Below are 18323 nucleotides of genomic sequence, written 5' to 3' on the forward strand. Positions count from 1 at the left end.
CAGGAAGACAGCTTTACCATTTTCCTTCTCTGTCTCATTATTAGCACTTTAATGCTGGGTCAATAAACAGGTTTCAAGTTCACCCCAAACCCACACCCCTGATTTTAGAAAGGGTGAGGCGAGCACAGCGCAGCCAGATTCACGCTCCTCCCCTTCTCCACTTGCCCTGCTAAGGGGCTTCCTCCCACTCAAATCACCTAGACAGAGAGCTGGTGACCGCCCGCAGCCCTACCTGTGGGCCTCCGCGCTGTCGGCACTCAGCTGCTTGGACAAGGGCCGGTGCCCGTAGCTGAGGGCGGCCATCAGGTTGGTGCGGTGCTGCATCTGAATCTGACTGGCGCTGGGGCTGATGGCCAGGCCTCGCCCCGCAGAGCCTGCAGCTGTCCCCGGCATGCTGCTGAGCATGTCCACAGGCTCCTGTACTTGGATGGTCACCTGCTGGGACGGCGGAGGCTGCTGGAGGCCCAGGCAGGTCAGGGCCACGTTGGGAGGCGGAGAGCAGCTCTCGGGCTGCGGCTGGTAGACTGCACCGCGGGACGGTAAGCCTGGAAACTGGGAGGGTGAGGCAGCGCCTGCAGAGAGAGGAACCCCAGCGTGACCGAATGCCTGGGTCAACTGCTGGCTGGAAGCAGGAGGAGCCGGCGACGACACTCACACTGGACGCCGTCTAGACCAGTGCTTCGCAAACCGCAGCGTGTGGAAGACTTATCTGGAGAACTTTGTTAAAACACAGATTTCTGGGTCCTACCCCCAAGAATTTGTATTTTCAGTAAGTGGCTCTGCAAGGCGGTCCTGGATTATTCTTTGAGTTGCTCTGATCTAGCGCAGAGCTTATCAAACTCAAATGTACATACAAATGGCCCAGGGATCTTGCTGAAATGCAGACTGTGATTTAGCACGTCTGGGGCGGGACCGAGACTCTACTTTTCCTGCTGATACCGTTGCTCGGGGGACTGCACATCGAGAAGGAAGGGCCTAGAGACCAATCCAGACTCTTCAGGGGCTCTCGATGGCCTGGCGCTACTTAAGAGATTACCAGTCTGGGGAATACTAAATCCTCAGGTCACTGTCCCTGAAGAAAGACCCACGCAATTCAGGTCCACTCATCTCACCCTCCTCCTGAACACCCACAGAGAGGAGCCACACGTACGATGGAGAACCAACCAGAGGCGTGACAGTACGGAGGGTTCGGCAGCGGCTTTTTTATTTGGTAGGATCGGAGGGGGTTTTATTGAAAATTCAGGATAGTTAACCTTTATGGAGAACTATCTTGTGCCACAGACTGCTCTAAGTGCTTTTCATGTATTTATTCGTTAAATACTATTTTATCCCTCTTTTACATTTGAAGAGGCCAAGGCATGCAGAAGTCAAGTAACTTACTGAGGTTCGCACAGCTAAGGCATCAGGGGGACCGGGACTCAAACCAAGGCTGCCTGGCCCGAGAGCCTGTACCCTTAAACACGACTGCACGCCTGTGGCGCCCAAGACTAGACTCACTTTCTCCACGAGGCTTAGCACGGTTCAGTCTAAGCCTCGACACTCACCGTGAGACTGGATCATGGCACTGCTCATGGGGGGAGGACTATTACTGGGTGGTCTGAAGAGATGGTTGTTGGGGTGGTTGGGGGGTGGGCTTGAAGGCTGAATCCTTAACCTTAAAAAACAACAAAACCAGATAAATAAGTAAATTTCCTGAGGTGACAGCATAACCTTGACGTTACTCTCAGTCATACGCTACACATAAGCTGAAACTATTTTTTTTTTTTTTACGTTTTGATAAGCCTCCAGGCTAGAAGAACATACATAAACCCCCTACCACAGTGTATGTAAGATCTATCCACGTCTTCCCAGCCAAAGAGAGGCAGAGGCCATGTGGGCCTGGGTCTTGGCCTATATGACTGTCAGATTACTTTGTCTGTGGGGCTAAGAAAAGGATGTGGCACGGGACTGAATACAGTCAGGATTTCAGGGAGGCAGCTACCATTTAAATGGATCTCTCTGCTTTTCACAGAGGTTCATCCAAGACGAATGCTAACATCAGGCAGTCTCTCCCATAAGAAGCAGGCCAAGGATGGCAAGCTACCGAGGCAACAGCTTAGGCGTGAGACAAGTGATTCATTACCTCTGGAGCTGGTGGGTAAGGAGGGCTGGCTGATTTTCACATGCAGCCTGAAGAGGTGGAGAAGGCTGAGGAGGACAGATAGAATCCTAAACATGTGGGGGAAAGGAGAAAAATAATTGTCAGCTTGAAGGTCAATCAGAGCTCTTCTCAGGAAGGGAAGAAACAGAAAGAACTATCTGCGACTGACGTTTATGCTCTTGTGCTTTGTCCGAAAGTTCGATTACCTTTCCTCAAACATGTCAACCATAAACATAACTCCACTCTGCCCTGCGTGATCTCCTCCAAAACTCACAGGCAAACGAGCCTGAGAGCAAACTCCAAACAAGCTGGAGAGAGCAAAGAGTGAAGGCCTACTTGAATCTGCTGCTGGAGAATTTGATGGTGCTGCTCCTGCTGGTACAACACGTGCTGCTGCTGGGTCTTCTCCAGGGCCCGCTCGTCAATCTGCCCCCCGTACATCTTCTGCAGCTGCTCACACTCCTGAAGGGAAAGCAGGTAATACAGATGGGGTGCAGCCAGGCCCACCCCAGGCAGTGATGTCAGCAGATGCAGATCTGCCCCAAGAGAAGAGCAGTGTCCTTCATGAGCAACCGACCCAGGTATATAGGTATTCGTGTCCTATACACGTTCACATTCCGTGCTGGGTGAAGGAATGGAAGACACCACGGGTGGCCCGTGGGCCAGTGGAAGTGTCCGGTGTGAAATCTGTGTGCAGAGCACCTGTCGCCTGAAGCCTGGTCATCGGGAAGGCAGAAAGGAAGCCGGCCCTTTACAGAAGCCTGGAGGTACCCTTCCTTCCTCTGGGAGCACCATTCCATACCCACTGGAGAGGATGCCAGGTGGTAACAATGCCGGCAAGCTCCAGCAAGACCCAGTGCCCATAAATCATGTGAGCAATGCCAAGGTTGCTTAGAAGTACCTTCGCTGGGGCTTCCCACCGAAACCCACACCCAGAAATTCCTCTCTAAAAATTACAGAGACAGGAGGAAAATCTAGGCCCTTCATGAGGGTGGGAGGACGTCTGAGCCTGGGGAAAGCCGTACATACCAAGGAGTAAGGAAAGAGCGTGAGGAAGCTACACAGATTTGAACCTCGACACGGACGGGGCAGAGATTTGCCACCCCAGTCCTCCACACGCTCTTGCTCTGTGTTCCCCACGCTTCTCCAGAGGTGCCTGCCGCCTCTCCCATTACCTGCTGCAGCTGTTTGATGCTGCTGCTGTTGGCCAGCTTTTCCAGGTGAGCTTTGAAGGCCTGAATGCTCGCAGCCCCATCTGAGAACCGGCGCACAGGGGAGAAACGCTCCGTGGGGAGGTGCAGGGTGTTGGAGTCCTTGTAGGTAGAGCTGAATACATGGGAAGAGAAGGTTAGGGGCGAGGACTCAGGGGCTTGGACCAAATCACCCAGGGACTGCTGTTCCAGAAGAACGCAAAGGCGGCTGGCTGCACGTGCAGCCCTGCACATTACGCCATTTCCAGGCCATCTCCAGAGGCCGGTCGTTGCCCTAGCCTGCTGCCCTTTCGAGAACTCCAGCTGCACACCTTCCATTTCCACTTACCTTTAGCTGGCTTACTTTCCAAGCCTGGTGAGGTCCTGGGATCAAATACATCCAGTTCTTACAGATATACTAGGTCAGAGAGAAGAGCTTCTCAGTGGCCCTCAGGCCAAGCTGCGCAGGAGATCTGGCTTTTATAATCACGTCTGTCTAGTGCCTTTCGAAACCTCGAATTCACTGTTTGACCCAGTTTTCCCTGAGCAGCACTCTCCAAATGACCAGAAGGAAACTACAGTCAGCTTTGCGGCAAAGGCCTGGCTCGGAAGTCCTAGGTTCTGGGCTAGAAAGTGGAGGGTGGAGGTTCAAGTGGGAGGATAGGGGGACTTCTGATCCCCAGATGGAGATGGCACACTCTTAAGGAATGCGGGCCTCAAGATCCTGCTTGCGTGCCTGGTCAACGCAAACACAGCTGGCCATTGTGAAAATTAACTTCACAGAGCAGCACGCCTCCCCCCGACCTCCTAGTGAAAGAGGAATCGTGCGGACAAAAATCCCACAGCTCAGTCAGAACAGAGCCAGTATCTTACAGGAAGAAAGAACAAGCTATTGATAAGGAACGCCTAAGACAGCATGGGAGTTCGAAGCTAACACCTCTACTCGTTACCTAATCAGAAAGAGATGCTTATGGGTTGAGGTAAGCAGATACAAGACTGCCAAGGCGGCATTCCAGCAGCTGATGGAAAGGATCAGGGTCTCATGTCCAGGGCAGAGATGATATCACACTGAGCCATGGGTGAAATGATGTACCCCTTGAAAGCTACTCGCTCTGGACTGAAGCAGAGCAAGGCTAAGGAAGCAGGTGGACAAGCAAGTTCAAATACAATGCAGATGGGGAGGGTCGGGGGGGTGGGGGGGCTGATGACTGTGCGGAGCGGTCCTCGGATGTGGCCGGGAGGGCAAGCCCTTTACCCTCTGTTAATGATGACTTGGGTTTCAGGCTCTACCGGAAGCTCGACACAGCAGTGCGCTGATGAAATGAGCACAGACACACGCGTGTAACACAAAAGACGTATGGTTGTGGTAGACACTCTCCAGAAACAGGGATCATGAGAGTCGCCTTTGGGAGCACTTCCTCAGTACTTCCTACATCTGTTTCTACTTCAGGGGTCTAGAGTCAAAGCCAGTAAATACTATTTTCTCCTAAAGTTTGATTCTTATGCTGTCAATATTTTCTAATAATGGGCCCATTCCTGATTCACTCAGAAAGCTGTGTTCTGCAAGGGGTTCATTCAGCCTGTCTGCACAAAACCCGCCCTCCCCCCTCAGAGCTGCTCTCCCAGGCCCAGGTAATTCGTGACTTTTCCAGAAGCTTGGGTTGTGCAGAGACTGACCCTGGTCAGTCGGGCACAGGAACTTCAGAGGAAGAGTTCTGATGGAGTTGCTCGTTTTGGAAGCACTCACAGAATCCATAGTGTTTTATTTTTATTAGCAATCGTGTTCAAACTCAGCACAGCCCCGTATCAGGCCGACATTCCCGCTACACTTTTCAAACAGGAACTTGGTTCCCCACCTAGATAAAATCCATCTTCTGTTCGTTTTTTTAAAATTACGCTTTACATTTTTTTAGCTTTTAAAATGACACACTTCCAGGATTGAAACGGTTGATCAGACCCCTCCTTCTGTCTCCATGCCGGACTTCATGAATTACCCTCCAGAAGAATAGATGTACATATGCCGTTCTTGAATCATTTCCTCTGGAAAATGAGAGGAATTCAATAATCTGTCTAGGCCACCCATTTCCAGGGTTTTCTGGCCCTGCAAGTGGCTCCTGTCCTCTGCGGACTACCTTCAGTGTCTGGTGTTGCCGTGTGTTTGCGGGAACCCCATCGAGACAGGCTGAGTTTGCATAAATTCCCCGCCTTGCACAATCCGCCACTCATCAAGCATTCATTCCAATTCAAACTGGCTTGACCACAGGAAACCCTTGAAACACTCCACCACGAGTGTTCACACGAACACAGACGGCAGACACGTTTCCAGCAGGCAAGGCCTTGACGGTGACTGTAGGCAGGGTGGCAACCACACACACACGGAGCTGTGGCCCACGTGGCCTTCCTCACTAGACACACGGACACAGAGCAGAGGAGTCGTGAGAGAGGCTGACTGTGGAGAGGTGCCGGTCCTCACGTTTCCCCGACAGGAGGCTCTCCTGAGGACCACGTACAGTGAAACAAGCATACCCGAGGGACTCTGGCTAAACAACAGACCCTGACAAAGGCTAAACAACTGTCAGGCTGTGGACGCAGGGAAGACAGAGACAGGGAGAAAAAAGAAAGGTTCTGTTGGGTAACAGTGGTGAGCTCAGAGTTGTTGAGAAATCATGGAAAATTTAAGGCGGCGGGGGTGGGGGCTGGGGGGAGGACGCTGCAGGGGCGGGGAGGGCGTGTGCGGGGAGGCACCTCTCCAACAATCACCCCAAGTCCCTTCTCTTGCAGTGCGCTCACCGTGTAGGTCCTGAGAGATTTTCCTTAGGAAAACACTGTCTCTCTGTGCTGGAGTTTTTGTTGGAGAGCCGTCATTCCTGCTACTCCGACCAGACCGATCTATTATTCTCAGTCATCTAGAACAGTTTATCTGCCTTCTCTCAGAGTGCCAACAGGGCACTAATTCAGTCTCTGTCTGCGCAGAGTCCACGGTCTCTGCTGATTATAAGGACGCCCGATGGGTTACTCGCCACAATAAAAACATTGTGTCAAGCTTGCCAGTGTGTGAGCTGGTTACAAGAGTTCATAACAACACATTTATAAACTTCATTTCCTTGGAACCTGACTGCTTTTCAACTGTCTCAAGTAAGACTGCTTTCATTGTCCTCCCAGCAAGATTGAAGTTGGTGGTGGCCTGGAAAGTGTGGCCCACAAGCTTGGGGACGGCTTTAGAGGGGACAAAGCTAAGGGCTTTAGTCATCGAGTATTCACAGAAGGTAATCACCTGCTAGCAAAGTGTCACACCCCTGTGCTTCCAGGCTTACTTGGACTCAGTTTTAGGAAGTTTTCTTGGCCAGGAAGGTTAAGCTTGTTACTTCTTCAAGAGGATGAATTACACAAATGTAAGAGAGACCTACTAAAAGATTTCAGCCATCACACTATTATTGCAAGAATGACTTCTCGGGTACAACACTCCAGAGAACGCAGTACCTCTGCTCTACCATTCAGAGGGATGCATCTTCCTCCATGTCCGAGCTCACTGTTCAGTGGTGACATGGTAAGATATGCTCATTCTTTTGAAGGCGATGGTGATGAATGGTCAAGTCTACCGATAAGGTTCCAAATCCTCCCATGTCCGGCTGTCCTCTGAGAATTCACTTCCTCGAAGGTTTCAAGTTCAATTTCATCTATGAGTCAACACCCAGAATCACGGGAATCAACTGCAGACCATAAACATGTCTACGAGGTAATGGGAAGGAAGAATCTCACACGGCCCTGTGCACTGCTCAGTGCAAGGAGCTGAGAAGATGGAAGCTCAAGGATGCTACTTAAAGCCTCGATGCTTGTCACCGTCACTGTAAGATTAGCAAGAAGGGTGCCTGCCCGTTGAGCCTCAAGGAGCTCACACAGCTCACGGGGCTACTCACCGATGCTGGTCAGGTACCAGGTGAGGGGGCCAGACCCGGGAACGGAAAGGCTGCTGTCCTAGCTGCCGTTGTAGGTCCGGTGGGATCTCAGCTGTAGGGTTGGTCATGGCCAGTGTATGTCTTTTGGACCTATTTGCCAAGTACCTGCAACAAGCAGGAGCACATTTCATAGTAAAAAAGACAGACAGGAATATTCCTCTGCAAGAAGCATTAGAAGTTAATCCAAAGCACTCAGAATGAAATAGTGCCAGAGCTTAAAAAGGGCTCCATGGCAAACAGACCCCTGGCTGGATGAAAGTGACGCGTGGTCAGCCGGCCAACAAAAGCTGGCTTACCACTCACGTGGCTGAATTTCGAACCTAAGAGCGGCCACTAAGAGAAGAGAGGAAACATGTGGCTCACAAAGAAGATCGATTTTCCTTCCTTCGTTCCATTCGATAGAAGCATTTATGTCCCACTTGTTAATTTTATTGTTCCTGTCCCTCCAAATTTCCAAAATACAAGTCAGAGGAAATGAGCCCTAAGGATTATTCCTAGAGATGAGCCAAGAGAGACAGATATTCAGAAGGACTTCACGTACATCTCTAGATCCCAATGGCCCGCCAGGTTTGAGACTGTCCTCACAAGTCACGGCAATGAGTGATTTCCAAAACTACCCCTTCTCTCATACCCCATGATTGTAAGTCAATCATCAGAGAAGAAAAACTGATGTTGTCCCAAGGGAACCAAATTCTCTAGAGGATGAAGAAATGAAACCACATGAAATGTTCAGAATTGGTTTTTGGGGGGTGGGGTGGGAAAAGGCAAGGCAAGAAAACAGAAGTTTCAAAGCTAAGGAGTTGACAAGCTGAAGACTTTCATTCTAAAGATCTATCGGATGCACTACTTAGTTAATACCAAAAATAAGCCACAGGCCCCCTTCATCTAGCTGACGGCTTCCTCGGCCACTGCCGCTCTTCTGGGGCACGCATAAAAGCGTCACCGTCCCTCTCCATGACGTCAGGATGGATGGGCTTTACCCTTGACATGTTGGTCTAAAGAAGAAAGAAGGTGGAGCTGGAGGAAGTAAAGTCCAAGACAAAGAAGATAAAGTGAAACGCTACCGTCTAATTAAGGGAGAAAGGCAGTAAGTTTCCTAACTTTTTTTTTTCATGACATCAGCAGGGGCCCATTTGCAACATCGTAAGCCCTGTTACCAGCAAACTACAGAGAATAGCATCGAGAGGAGGAAAAAAAAAAAAAGTTAACGACAATTTTTCTTCTATTGGCTAAACTGTAGGAGAAGCTGACCCATCTGCCACCACCCTGTCCTCCACTCTTCTTTCCAAACATGACCAGCTTCTTTTTTGAGTAGCAGCTCTCAAACAGAGCTACTGGGGGTAAAGAAGAGAGGACTGGCCAGCAACCGTCAGGTTCTTTTAGAAAAAATGGTCTTGCTTCATTCTTAACTACTTTGCCTATTTAAGCTAAAAACAGTTAACAGACTATAGAGCAATTAGTGGTACGTGAACTTGCCAAAGAGTGAGACATGAGTGGTTTTAATAACCATTTGATAAAGACACCCAAAGTTTCCCCAAGAGCCCGTGAAAACCATTTTATTTCAACTTCCCTCCAGGGAAAAACATATAATTTTGAAGAACACCTGTATTTCTGGGAAAATACATGCTGGATTCTGGTCAAACCCCCCCCCCCCCCGGGAAATAAGAAAGACGACTCCCACAAGGGGGCATGCATGGAGCGGGGACCACGGCTAACGAGACTGAAGTGAAACGAGCAGCACAGCACGCCCGATGGTCACTGCCGTTTTCTGTGAATTAGGCATCGCTCAACAAGGTTCTGGCAACCATGGATATTTGCATCTGTCCCTGGCCCGAATCCCATATTCTTTTTTTCATTATCTCTTTGTTGGTACAAGGGGATGGAGGAAGCGTACAGCAAACAGTACAAGAGGTATTCATTCTCCTGGAAAGGAAGCGTCCATGCCAGAGGTCCATGGCCAGACTAGCTAGGATCACTGTCATCCCAAATCTCCAATTCCTTTTCAGTAAACAGTTCTTGGCAGGTAGGAGCAGGCTTTGCGCCTTGTGAATACTATCAGAGTTGCAATATGAACGCAGGGGGGCAGATAAGGAAGGAGGGAGGAGAGAAAAAGTTCTTATGGTTATTGCTGTCACTTAGGGGACTTCCAATGGCGCTTACAGAAATGCCATTTTCTGGGTAGTCTTCTGTTACTTCCATGTGGGGAGGAACATGCCATCTGGCTTGAGCAAAGAGACCACACAAGTGTCGAAGCTGCACTGGGCCACCTCCTTGGGCAGGGGTGGCCTCTCGCTGGCTGCAGGGGAGCCTGCCCAAGGGCGCTCTGCAAGCACTGCCCGGTGCCACATTACCTCTGCACAGCTTCCTGATCTGGCTCCCCATCCGAGCTCTCCTCGTCCACAGGCGTAACTGCTGGCACCGCCTGCGGAGACACAGGGGGGAAAAGCTCAAGGCGGCGCTTCTTCCGGAATACCGCTCGGTTCTAGAAACCGGGCTGCAGACAGGCCTTTCTGGCCATTCTCTTATTTACGAAACTTTCCTAGGGCCCCCGGGTTATACGGAACCTCCACATGCCTTTCTAGCTTTCCATGTTTACCTCGCTCAGGTGATTTTAATTTGCATTTCTTCCTCTGACTCATCTTCGCTCACTCATCCAACAAGAGGCGAATGCCTACCATGTTCCAGGATGAAATGGGAATTAACAAACATAGCTCTTGCCCTCCTTTCACAGTCTAGTGGAGGACAGGGACAAGGAAGCAGACGATTACAGAACAGCATGACCAGGTCCTCTAGGAACCGAGGGGGCCCTTGGGAATTGAGGAAAGCATCTTGGAGGATGGGACACGTCACCTGCAACCTGAAGGGGAAACAGGAGCTGGCCACGCATAGAGGAGAAGGCTCACGAGCCTTTGGGGTTTCTAGGCTGAGAGAAAAGAGAAGGCCTGCAGGTGTCTGAGGACCTGAAAATACAGTAGAAGCTTGTTTACCTGGAATGTCTAGGAACTGGTCTGTTGTTTCATATTAATGTTATTACCAGCGTTTAGATGTCTTTCATGCCAAAAAAGCATCACGGTTTTTTAAAAGTACATTTTAGTATATAACATATAATTGTGTAGTTGCAATTCAAGGCTTTAGAATAGCTATTACCCACCAAAACACACCCGAGCAGTGAGAACCGCCGCCATGCCTGCATTATTGTGACTCCCCTCATCTACGTGAGGGCTGCCGAACGCAGCGCGTCCTCCACAGCGCCTCACGGCCTCGTGCTCACACAAGCTCCACGCCTCAGGCGCTACAGCAGGGAAAGTCAGACTTCGATTATTATGAAAGCACTTTTTAAAAAATGGAAGATCGTTTTAAAACAAAACTAAAACTTTGGGAATAATTCCATTGCTTGAATGCGAGGCTGTCCAGACCCCTTACTATAGTTCCACGAGACTGGAGGGAACAGGGTTAGGCGGGAAGTGGCGACAGATGAGGCAGGAGAGGGACACAGCGGCCAGTTACAGACGGCCTTGAATGCCACATTAAGAAGTATATTTTGAGGAAGGACAGCGGTGAAACACTAAATTTGCAGCAGGGATGTGATGTTACAAGATGTATACTCTAGAAAACTAGCTTGCTTGAGTTACAGTGTAGAAAGGGCTGGTGGTGGGGATGAGGAGAAAAGACTGGAGGCGAGGAGGCTCGTGAGGAGGCCACTGTGTTAGTCTCGGCAAGGGATGACAGTGATGAAAGGAAGGAGCCGTGGAGGAGGACAGAAGCAAGGTGCCGGATAACTGACTTGATATGGGGATGAGGGGGAGGGAAGAGTTAAATAGAAATCCCACATTTTTAGCTTGTGTGACCAGGAGAACGACAGTGCACGTCACTGTCACCCAGGAGGAGAAACAGGTTACCTGCAGTTATTTGAGGACATGTCAAATTCAAATTTGAGGACATGTCGAGTACTAGTGGGATAACGAGCTAAGTCTAAGCGCTAGGCGGTCATCTATACAAAATGGAGAACTCAGAAGAAAAGAGCGTTCTGGGCTGGAGAATCACTTGGTAACAGAAATTATGGGAGCGGATAAGATCAGTCAGAGAGCGTATGTAAAATGAAATGGAAACAGGGCCTAAGATAAAATTGGGGTTTCACCAACTTCAAAGCACAAGCAGAAAGGGAACCTGAAAAGGAAAGGCAGGAAGAAAATGAGAATGTGGTATCACAGAAGCCAAAAGAAGACAATATTTCAAAGAGAAAAAATGGCCAACAGTGACTGATACAGTTGGCAGGCCCAAAAGATAAAAAACGTCCACTGAATTTATCAACAAAAGCTTGTTAGTGACCTTGGCGAGAATAGTTAGAGTGGACAGAGGAAGTCTCTCCACCTCCCACAAAGCTGTTCTTGATCCTTCATAACCTGCACCGATTCGGCCCTTCCCAGAACGCCTCTGCCGCCTCCCGGTCCACGGGACTCACTCGGGCGTTTACTCACACATGGTCCTTTGCTATTAGTCCAACACCGCACACAGGTTGGTCCTGCCTTCCCCAAATGATAAGCTCAGTGAGGCTAAGAACTACGGACACACCCTTCCCTGTGCCCGACAGCCCTGTTAAGTGAAAGCACGGCCCACGGTGGGCCCGTGGCTGTTCTCACACTGTTGTGTTACCAATCCATGATACGGTTAGTACAGAAATAAAGAGTAAGCTTTTAGAAACTTTTATAGCAATTTAACAGGTAATTTTGTCTGTTGAAAATTTAGCCTTGTATTTTGTATGTTTTAAAATTTTTATTTCTCTAATAATTCACTTTTATTGTATTTTATAAAAGTATGAATCCCATGATGGACTGAAGGGGAAAAAATGTCCTCCCTTTTGAACACCTCCTTTTTGAAAACGGACAAGAGGTCCGTTGAGAAGCGCTGCCCTAAAAACACCCAGGAAGGGCTGTGGATATGATGGAGCACCCAATCGCATGGTCCTGTGAGATTAAATGAAGGAATGAACGAATGAATGAATGAATGAATGGGTGTACCTATGACAAGAAAATAACCAGAAATAAACAGAACCCAGTAGAGGAAAAGAATCTTTGAATGTGACCATTATATATATGTATATAAGAAAGATGGGATTGAGAGATACCAACTGACTAGGTTAGAGCTTACAAAAGCCAAATAATTGAGTGATCGAGGTTGTACCAAAAATGCGAAGTAATGTCCATCAAAGGAGAAAGGGTCGGTGAAGAGTGGTTCATTCTAGAGAAAACGGTTAGGCACCACTGCCCTTGGGCAGGGAGGAGTTACCGTGAGAGGGCTGAGTCAGTCAGGCCGTGGTGACCAGACTGCTGGGCTGTAGGGCTGTGGTGGCACTTAGCAGTGGTGCCCGGAAATGCCCCACTGAGGATGATGCTCGCCAGGAGCTGACTTCAGAGTGGCAATTATTTGGTTAAGTAAAGAAGGTAGCCAAAAATTAAGTCTGGAAAGTTCTACGAGCCTGAAGAAAATGGGAATACGTTGAGCATCCTGAGCTTAGAGGAAGAGGAAATTCAGACCTTTAGGTGGGTGACCTGGGTTCCCAGCCCTAAGCCCACAGCTTCTTTATCAAAAGCCTCTGACAAAGTAGGTCGGGCGCTGGGCTGCTACTCACTGGTGTCATGGTGACAAGTGGCGAGGGTCCCCGTGGGCGCTTCAGCAGCTGCTGGGCATGTAGCTGGATGTTGGCTCCTCCATCTGACGCCCTCCGGCCGAGGGGTCCCATTCCATTCAGCAGCTGTAGGGTGGGCGGCTGTAAGAGGGACTGCTCCTGTCACAAGTACAGTGGGCAGGGCGGGGTGGTAAGGTGGGGAGGGAGGAGGGAGAAAACAGCCGTCCTCCAATCTACGGAAACTAAGGGATCCTTTAAGTACGGACAGACTGATCTTCCCTCTCACCCAGGCTGCCGTGCAAGAGACATCGTCCTTCTCTATAAGGATATACCCTTACGTCCTGGGCAAGGTCCCTCAGAGTCTCTCAAAGGAAGCTCAAATGTGTTTCTCTGGGGGCAAGCCCTCTCCCACATCCAGGTACCTTGTACTCGAGCTGCCCAGTCGGTTGCAAATTTTGCATGGGCAGCAGGTTGTGCATGAAGTTCACGTTAGGGGCCACCTGCAGGAATGGAGCCTGCGGGTTGACTCCAGGAAAGCCGGGCAGGAGCTTCTGCAGATCTTCCAGAACTTCCGTGCTGATGGAAAACAGGATGACAGAGAAGTCTGGTTAACAGTCTCACTCCAAAGTGCTTATAACCCCAAACTGATAAAACTGCTAAGCTGGGCACAAATTGTTGTTTTTTTTGTTTTTTGTTTTTAACTTTTTAAATTTCCTCCTAAATTTGTACTTCTTAGACCCCAAAGCAAGTAGAAGCCTAGTGTATGGAAAGTGGCTCTCTGCCATTTTCCCATTTGGGACTGGGGATTGCTATTCTTCGTTGACCACTCATGTAAAACCAACAGCTCTGAGCCAAGAGGAAGTCCTGGCACCACTCCAGTTCAGGTTTTCAAAGCCTGGAGGTGAACAGCAAGCTTCTAGAGGACACAGACCATCCACTAAAACAATGGCTGCCCGAAGTAGCAACTGATTCACCAGGGAAAGAATGCGATTATTCCTGTCGGTGCTGATGGGACAGATAAGTGGTGGATGTGCGGGGCTGTCGTGCCCTAAGAGTAAGGTTTACAGCACACGTTAAAATAAGAGATCTTTCCACGAACAGAGTGACACAGGACTCCACCCCTTCGCAGCTGACATGGTCTTTGAAGCCAGAATGTTCCCCTATTGCCTGTTTGATCGTAGGCTGAGAATGAGAGACGTGAGCAAACAACCAGCAGGCCTCGGGAGGCGTTTCTGGAAATTGCTCAGAGAAAATAGGTATTTATAAGAACACTAGCTGCGCTCCTAATTGAACTCTCTAGAGAACTCTTGCCATAACCGTCTCTTCCCAACACAGTAAAGGAAATATCCAGAGAAGAGGTAAGGCTATTTTTAATGTTGAAAGTCTTCAAATGTAGAACAAAAACAGAGAGCCAGCCTTCGGTACATTTCCCTGTGTGAGGGCATCAGAGAGCACACTGAAGGACTGCTTTGGAGAAACGCTGTGGGAAACTGGTACTTACTTGGTATGTTTTTGGATTCTTGCTCACTTAATTTAATTTTTGACTCACATAAACTACACCGTATCATTTGTCCTCCTTTCTTAGATGAGTCTTGCATTAGAAGACATAGTAAACAGTATCTCTAAAAGCTGTCAAACTCAGATGAATTTGAAGGGGTACTTTTATGTGACTTAGATCAGAAGAACTCAATTTTTATGAGCCAAGATGCTATATGCTCTTCAGCAAAGTACTGTGATTAATGGACACGATGGTGGCTATCAGCTCCCAATCCACCAGGGACAGCTCTGTAATTCTTTGGTCACATCAAGTCTGATCTACCCGGGACCCTGAACTGGGTTAGAAAAAGACATGTCTTGGCCACTGGATTCCATCTCATCTAGGAGCTACAACAAAGTAGGAAAAACAAGCCATGGTAGGATCTCAAAGTCAGGTGGGAATTCTCCACCGTGGTATTAATCAGGGCTGTTCACCAGATACTCACCGTGGGTCAGCCACACCCACTGTGTGTCTCCTCATGGACAGATAGCGGACCAAGGCTTCAGGGGAGGGCTCTTCACCCTCGTCACTGTCCAAGTTCACTGTCCCATCCGGCTGAGGTGGAAGGAAATACAATCAAATTAGAAATAAGAAGGAATTCGAAATAAGCAGCCAAGCAAGGAAGCAAAGATATGGGGAAGAAAGTGGTTTCGGCTGACAGCTATCTGAGGGCACTACTTGCCTCCACAATCTGGTTCTCTGGGTTGATCAGCTGCACCTGGGGAACGCTGATGTTCATAGTGGTACCAGCCTGCTCCGCCTAGAAAGTAGCACATAGGTATACACCTTTACCTTACACGCTAGGTGGAAATACTGATGGTCTTTCAAAGGATTCCTGGTTGCTAAACTCTACGTTTCTACCTCTGAGTCTTTGGTTCCTCTGCCCTCAGAAGCTACAACAAGGAAGCATTCTTTAGGGAAAACAGTCTCTCTCAATGATTGGCTATTTATTAAAAAAATAAAATAAAATGCAACTCTTGCTGTCCTTCCTGAGTACTGGAATACCCTTCCATCCTCTGTCAGAGGAAGGTTCTGACCTCTGCTTGACCTCTGACAAAGGAAGAGATGACAGATAGGACGGGACGGAGGTAAGGAAGAACAGGAAACTCTCTTAGAGTGAGTTAGTGAGCAATGACGAACCATCCCCTCCTCCCCTGTGTTACTTGTCCTGCTTCAGGTCACTGGAGTTATCGCCCACCTGGACATTGACTGGTGCTTGAAAGGCCATGGCTCGGGGCATGCCAGGAGGTGCTCCGACACGCAGGGTTTTGTGTCTCTTATGTCGATCGCACAGCAGGCTGTAGATTGCACTATAGTGATCGTAGGCATCTGATCTTAATGACTACCAAGGGAGAAGGGAAAAGAGTAAAAAACCCTGGTGAAATGGCATGTCAATAACCCAAACCCTCTCAATAGTACATTAGAAGACCAAAGCACCTTCTTGTCAAGGCTCAGAGAGGGGCGGAGGAAGAAGAACAGGGAGAAAAGGGAAAGTTCCCAGGAAGGAGAAAAAGGTGGAAAAGGCAGGACAGAGGGAATGTGGCTACCTCTCACTTTGTCCTCCACGCCTTTAGAGATACCTGTAGCGTCCGCTCTTTGTCCAGGCCCATGTCCTCCATGGCCAAGAGGACATCCTCATTCAGGGGGTCTATCTGTCTTTCTTCTTTCAGCTGCTGGCATTCAGCTATTAACTGTGACATTAAAAAGAGGCAAGCTATCAAAGCCCCAGTTAAACACGTCGCGATGGCAGATTGTCTATAAGGAACCAGCTGTTTCATGCCCCTAGCTTGGGATACTTTTGGCCTCAGACAAAGCCTAAGCAAGAAAGTTATAGGTACTCAGCTGTAGGCAGACAAGATCCCTGTTTTGCTGAGGTCCTTTGGGATGGCCACGATGGTTTAAATAAAGCTATGCTGTCGAAGGCGCTGAACTGAACCCACAAAGACAAGAGGAAGGAGCTGTCCCCATGGCTGGTGATATTTGGGGCCAAGTGGTAGGCACCTGGTATCACAACTCTCCAACAACTCGGCTGCTTTAAAATTCCCTGCTGCTTGCTTCCCTTGCTGCTTTGGTAACACACCAGTTTGTTCCCAGCACCCGCCCTCTTCAAGTCCCGGCCTGATGACAATCTCATGCAAGAGAGAGAGCTGGAGCTCTGAGCGGAGTTCCCCGGGGCGAGCAGAACTCAGCTCACCCGGTCAAAGTTGGGGTCCGTGTCCCCTAGCTTCATCCACTTGTGCTTGCAGATCTGCTCCATCGACAGGCGCTTGTTCGGGTCTAACACCAGCATGTGGCGGATCAGGTGCTCGCACTCTGCAAGACATATGAAGGGCCCGCCTTCAGTCTCGGCGAGGGGCGCACCGCAGCAGCGGAGGGACTCGAGGCAAGCCAAGCACAGGGACTCTCCAGCTTCTGCTCTCACTTCTCTCTCTTGCTCCTTACCTATGTCACTGCTCACTGCGCAAGGGACCCAGCAAAGGTGGGAAGCGGTGAAGAAAAGTTGGGTTAATACCTCCATTAAAAGTCTGACCAGACAGTGTAGAGATAATCCCTGGGTCTCATTTATTTATATGATGTACGGCCCCATTTAGCACAATTAATAAAGAACTGAATGTCCTCTGGGGGCGCCTGGGGGTGCAGTTGGTTAAGCATCTGACTCTTGGTTTTGGCTCAGGTCATAATCTCAGGGTCCTAGGATCGAGCCCCACGTCAGGCTCCAGGCTCAGCACGAGTCTGCTTGAGATTCTCTCTCTCTCCCTGCCCCTCCCACTTGTGTGCTCACACATGTGCTCATTCTCTAAAATGAATAAATCTTAAAAAAAAAAAAGAGAGAGAGAGAATTGAATGTCCTCTAAAGAGATCCGGTATCTTACAAGGTCCTTGAAACATTCAGCTCTACCTTCTCTATGTATTACTACGTGCCTACTAATGCGTCTGGCTTGGTGTCCAGAGCTCTCTTCAAACCTCAGCATTGACATTTCCAGCGGTCCGAGGTGTGGGGGAGAGGCCCAGGGCGCCCCTTACCACACACTGCGACTCCACTGCCGGCCGCATTTATCATTTTCTCAATGTGTTTTTAAACATTCACAGGTGCACACAACTGGGCTCTGAGCCACAGAGACTCAGATCAGTATTTTTCTTCGACGGCTCATACTACGTATTATGCTACAGAACGTACAATGGATTCACGATCAAGAACCCTACATTTTGATTTCAAAACCCCCCTCTAAGTTTTCTTAGGTGTAAACTGGGGGTGCTGAGGGTGATGAGGGAGTCGTACTTGTGCTTGGAGGTGGCAGCGATGGTAAGAGTGAGCAGTACTAACAGACGCTCTTTGGTGCACTTACCAACTACTTGCTCTCATTTACACCTCACAGTAATCCTAGCAGGAAGGTCCCATCATCACCGCCATTTTAGAGATGGTAAAAAAGAGACACAGAGAAGTCAAGAAATGTGTCCAAGATCTCATGAAGTCAGATTTCAAACCAGACAGTCTGACGCTTCGGCTGCCGCCCTTTGCCACGCGCTACGCTGCCTGTGGACTGTGCAGGGCTGCGGGCGGGACCACCCCCCGGCCAGTCATTTAACCTCTCCATCCCAGCCGCCATCAGCTCTTGCTTCGACTATTGTAGAAGTCTCCCAGCTGGTCTTCCCGCGCCCACCTCTGCTTCTCTACAGTTTGCTCTCCACAGAGAAGCAAAGGGCATATTTCTAAAACGTAAATCTGAGTTAGCACCACCTTGCCTACAACTCTCCAGTCTCTTCCCGCAACCCAGAAAACGAAGCCCAAGGTCCCCAGCCGCCAGGCCCACATCTCTGCCTCTGGCCTAGCCTCCTGCCACCTCCCTCCGGCTCCCCGAGCCTCAGCGGCACC

At 49.4% G+C, this 18323-nt stretch overlaps 1 protein-coding gene across 8 annotated transcripts in view; it reads right to left on the reverse strand.

Annotated features, from left to right (window-relative positions):
* SIK3 (SIK family kinase 3) overlaps nt 1-18323 on the reverse strand; it is a 237401-nt gene that overhangs the window by 14608 nt on the left and 204470 nt on the right. For 2 of the 8 annotated variants that reach the window (XM_048217346.2, XM_026505699.4), the window contains exons 7-20: nt 16644-16762; nt 16030-16140; nt 15648-15791; nt 15132-15209; nt 14895-15004; nt 13335-13488; nt 12916-13038; nt 9638-9708; nt 7248-7391; nt 3316-3466; nt 2477-2602; nt 2123-2208; nt 1545-1654; nt 233-572 (exon numbers count right to left, since the gene is read on the reverse strand). In XM_048217346.2, the coding sequence (XP_048073303.1) occupies nt 233-572; nt 1545-1654; nt 2123-2208; nt 2477-2602; nt 3316-3466; nt 7248-7391; nt 9638-9708; nt 12916-13038; nt 13335-13488; nt 14895-15004; nt 15132-15209; nt 15648-15791; nt 16030-16140; nt 16644-16762 (1867 nt within the window). Of the gene's footprint in view, nt 1-232; nt 573-1544; nt 1655-2122; nt 2209-2476; nt 2603-3315; nt 3467-7247; nt 7392-9637; nt 9709-12915; nt 13072-13334; nt 13489-14894; nt 15005-15131; nt 15210-15647; nt 15792-16029; nt 16141-16643; nt 16763-18323 lie in introns of all 8 variants that reach the window. The other 6 variants (XM_026505702.4, XM_026505698.4, XM_048217347.2 and 3 more) reach the window with 3 other exon arrangements.

The sequence above is a fragment of the Ursus arctos genome, unplaced genomic scaffold (assembly GCF_023065955.2).
Source record: "Ursus arctos isolate Adak ecotype North America unplaced genomic scaffold, UrsArc2.0 scaffold_22, whole genome shotgun sequence".
Lineage (NCBI taxonomy): Eukaryota > Metazoa > Chordata > Mammalia > Carnivora > Ursidae > Ursus > Ursus arctos.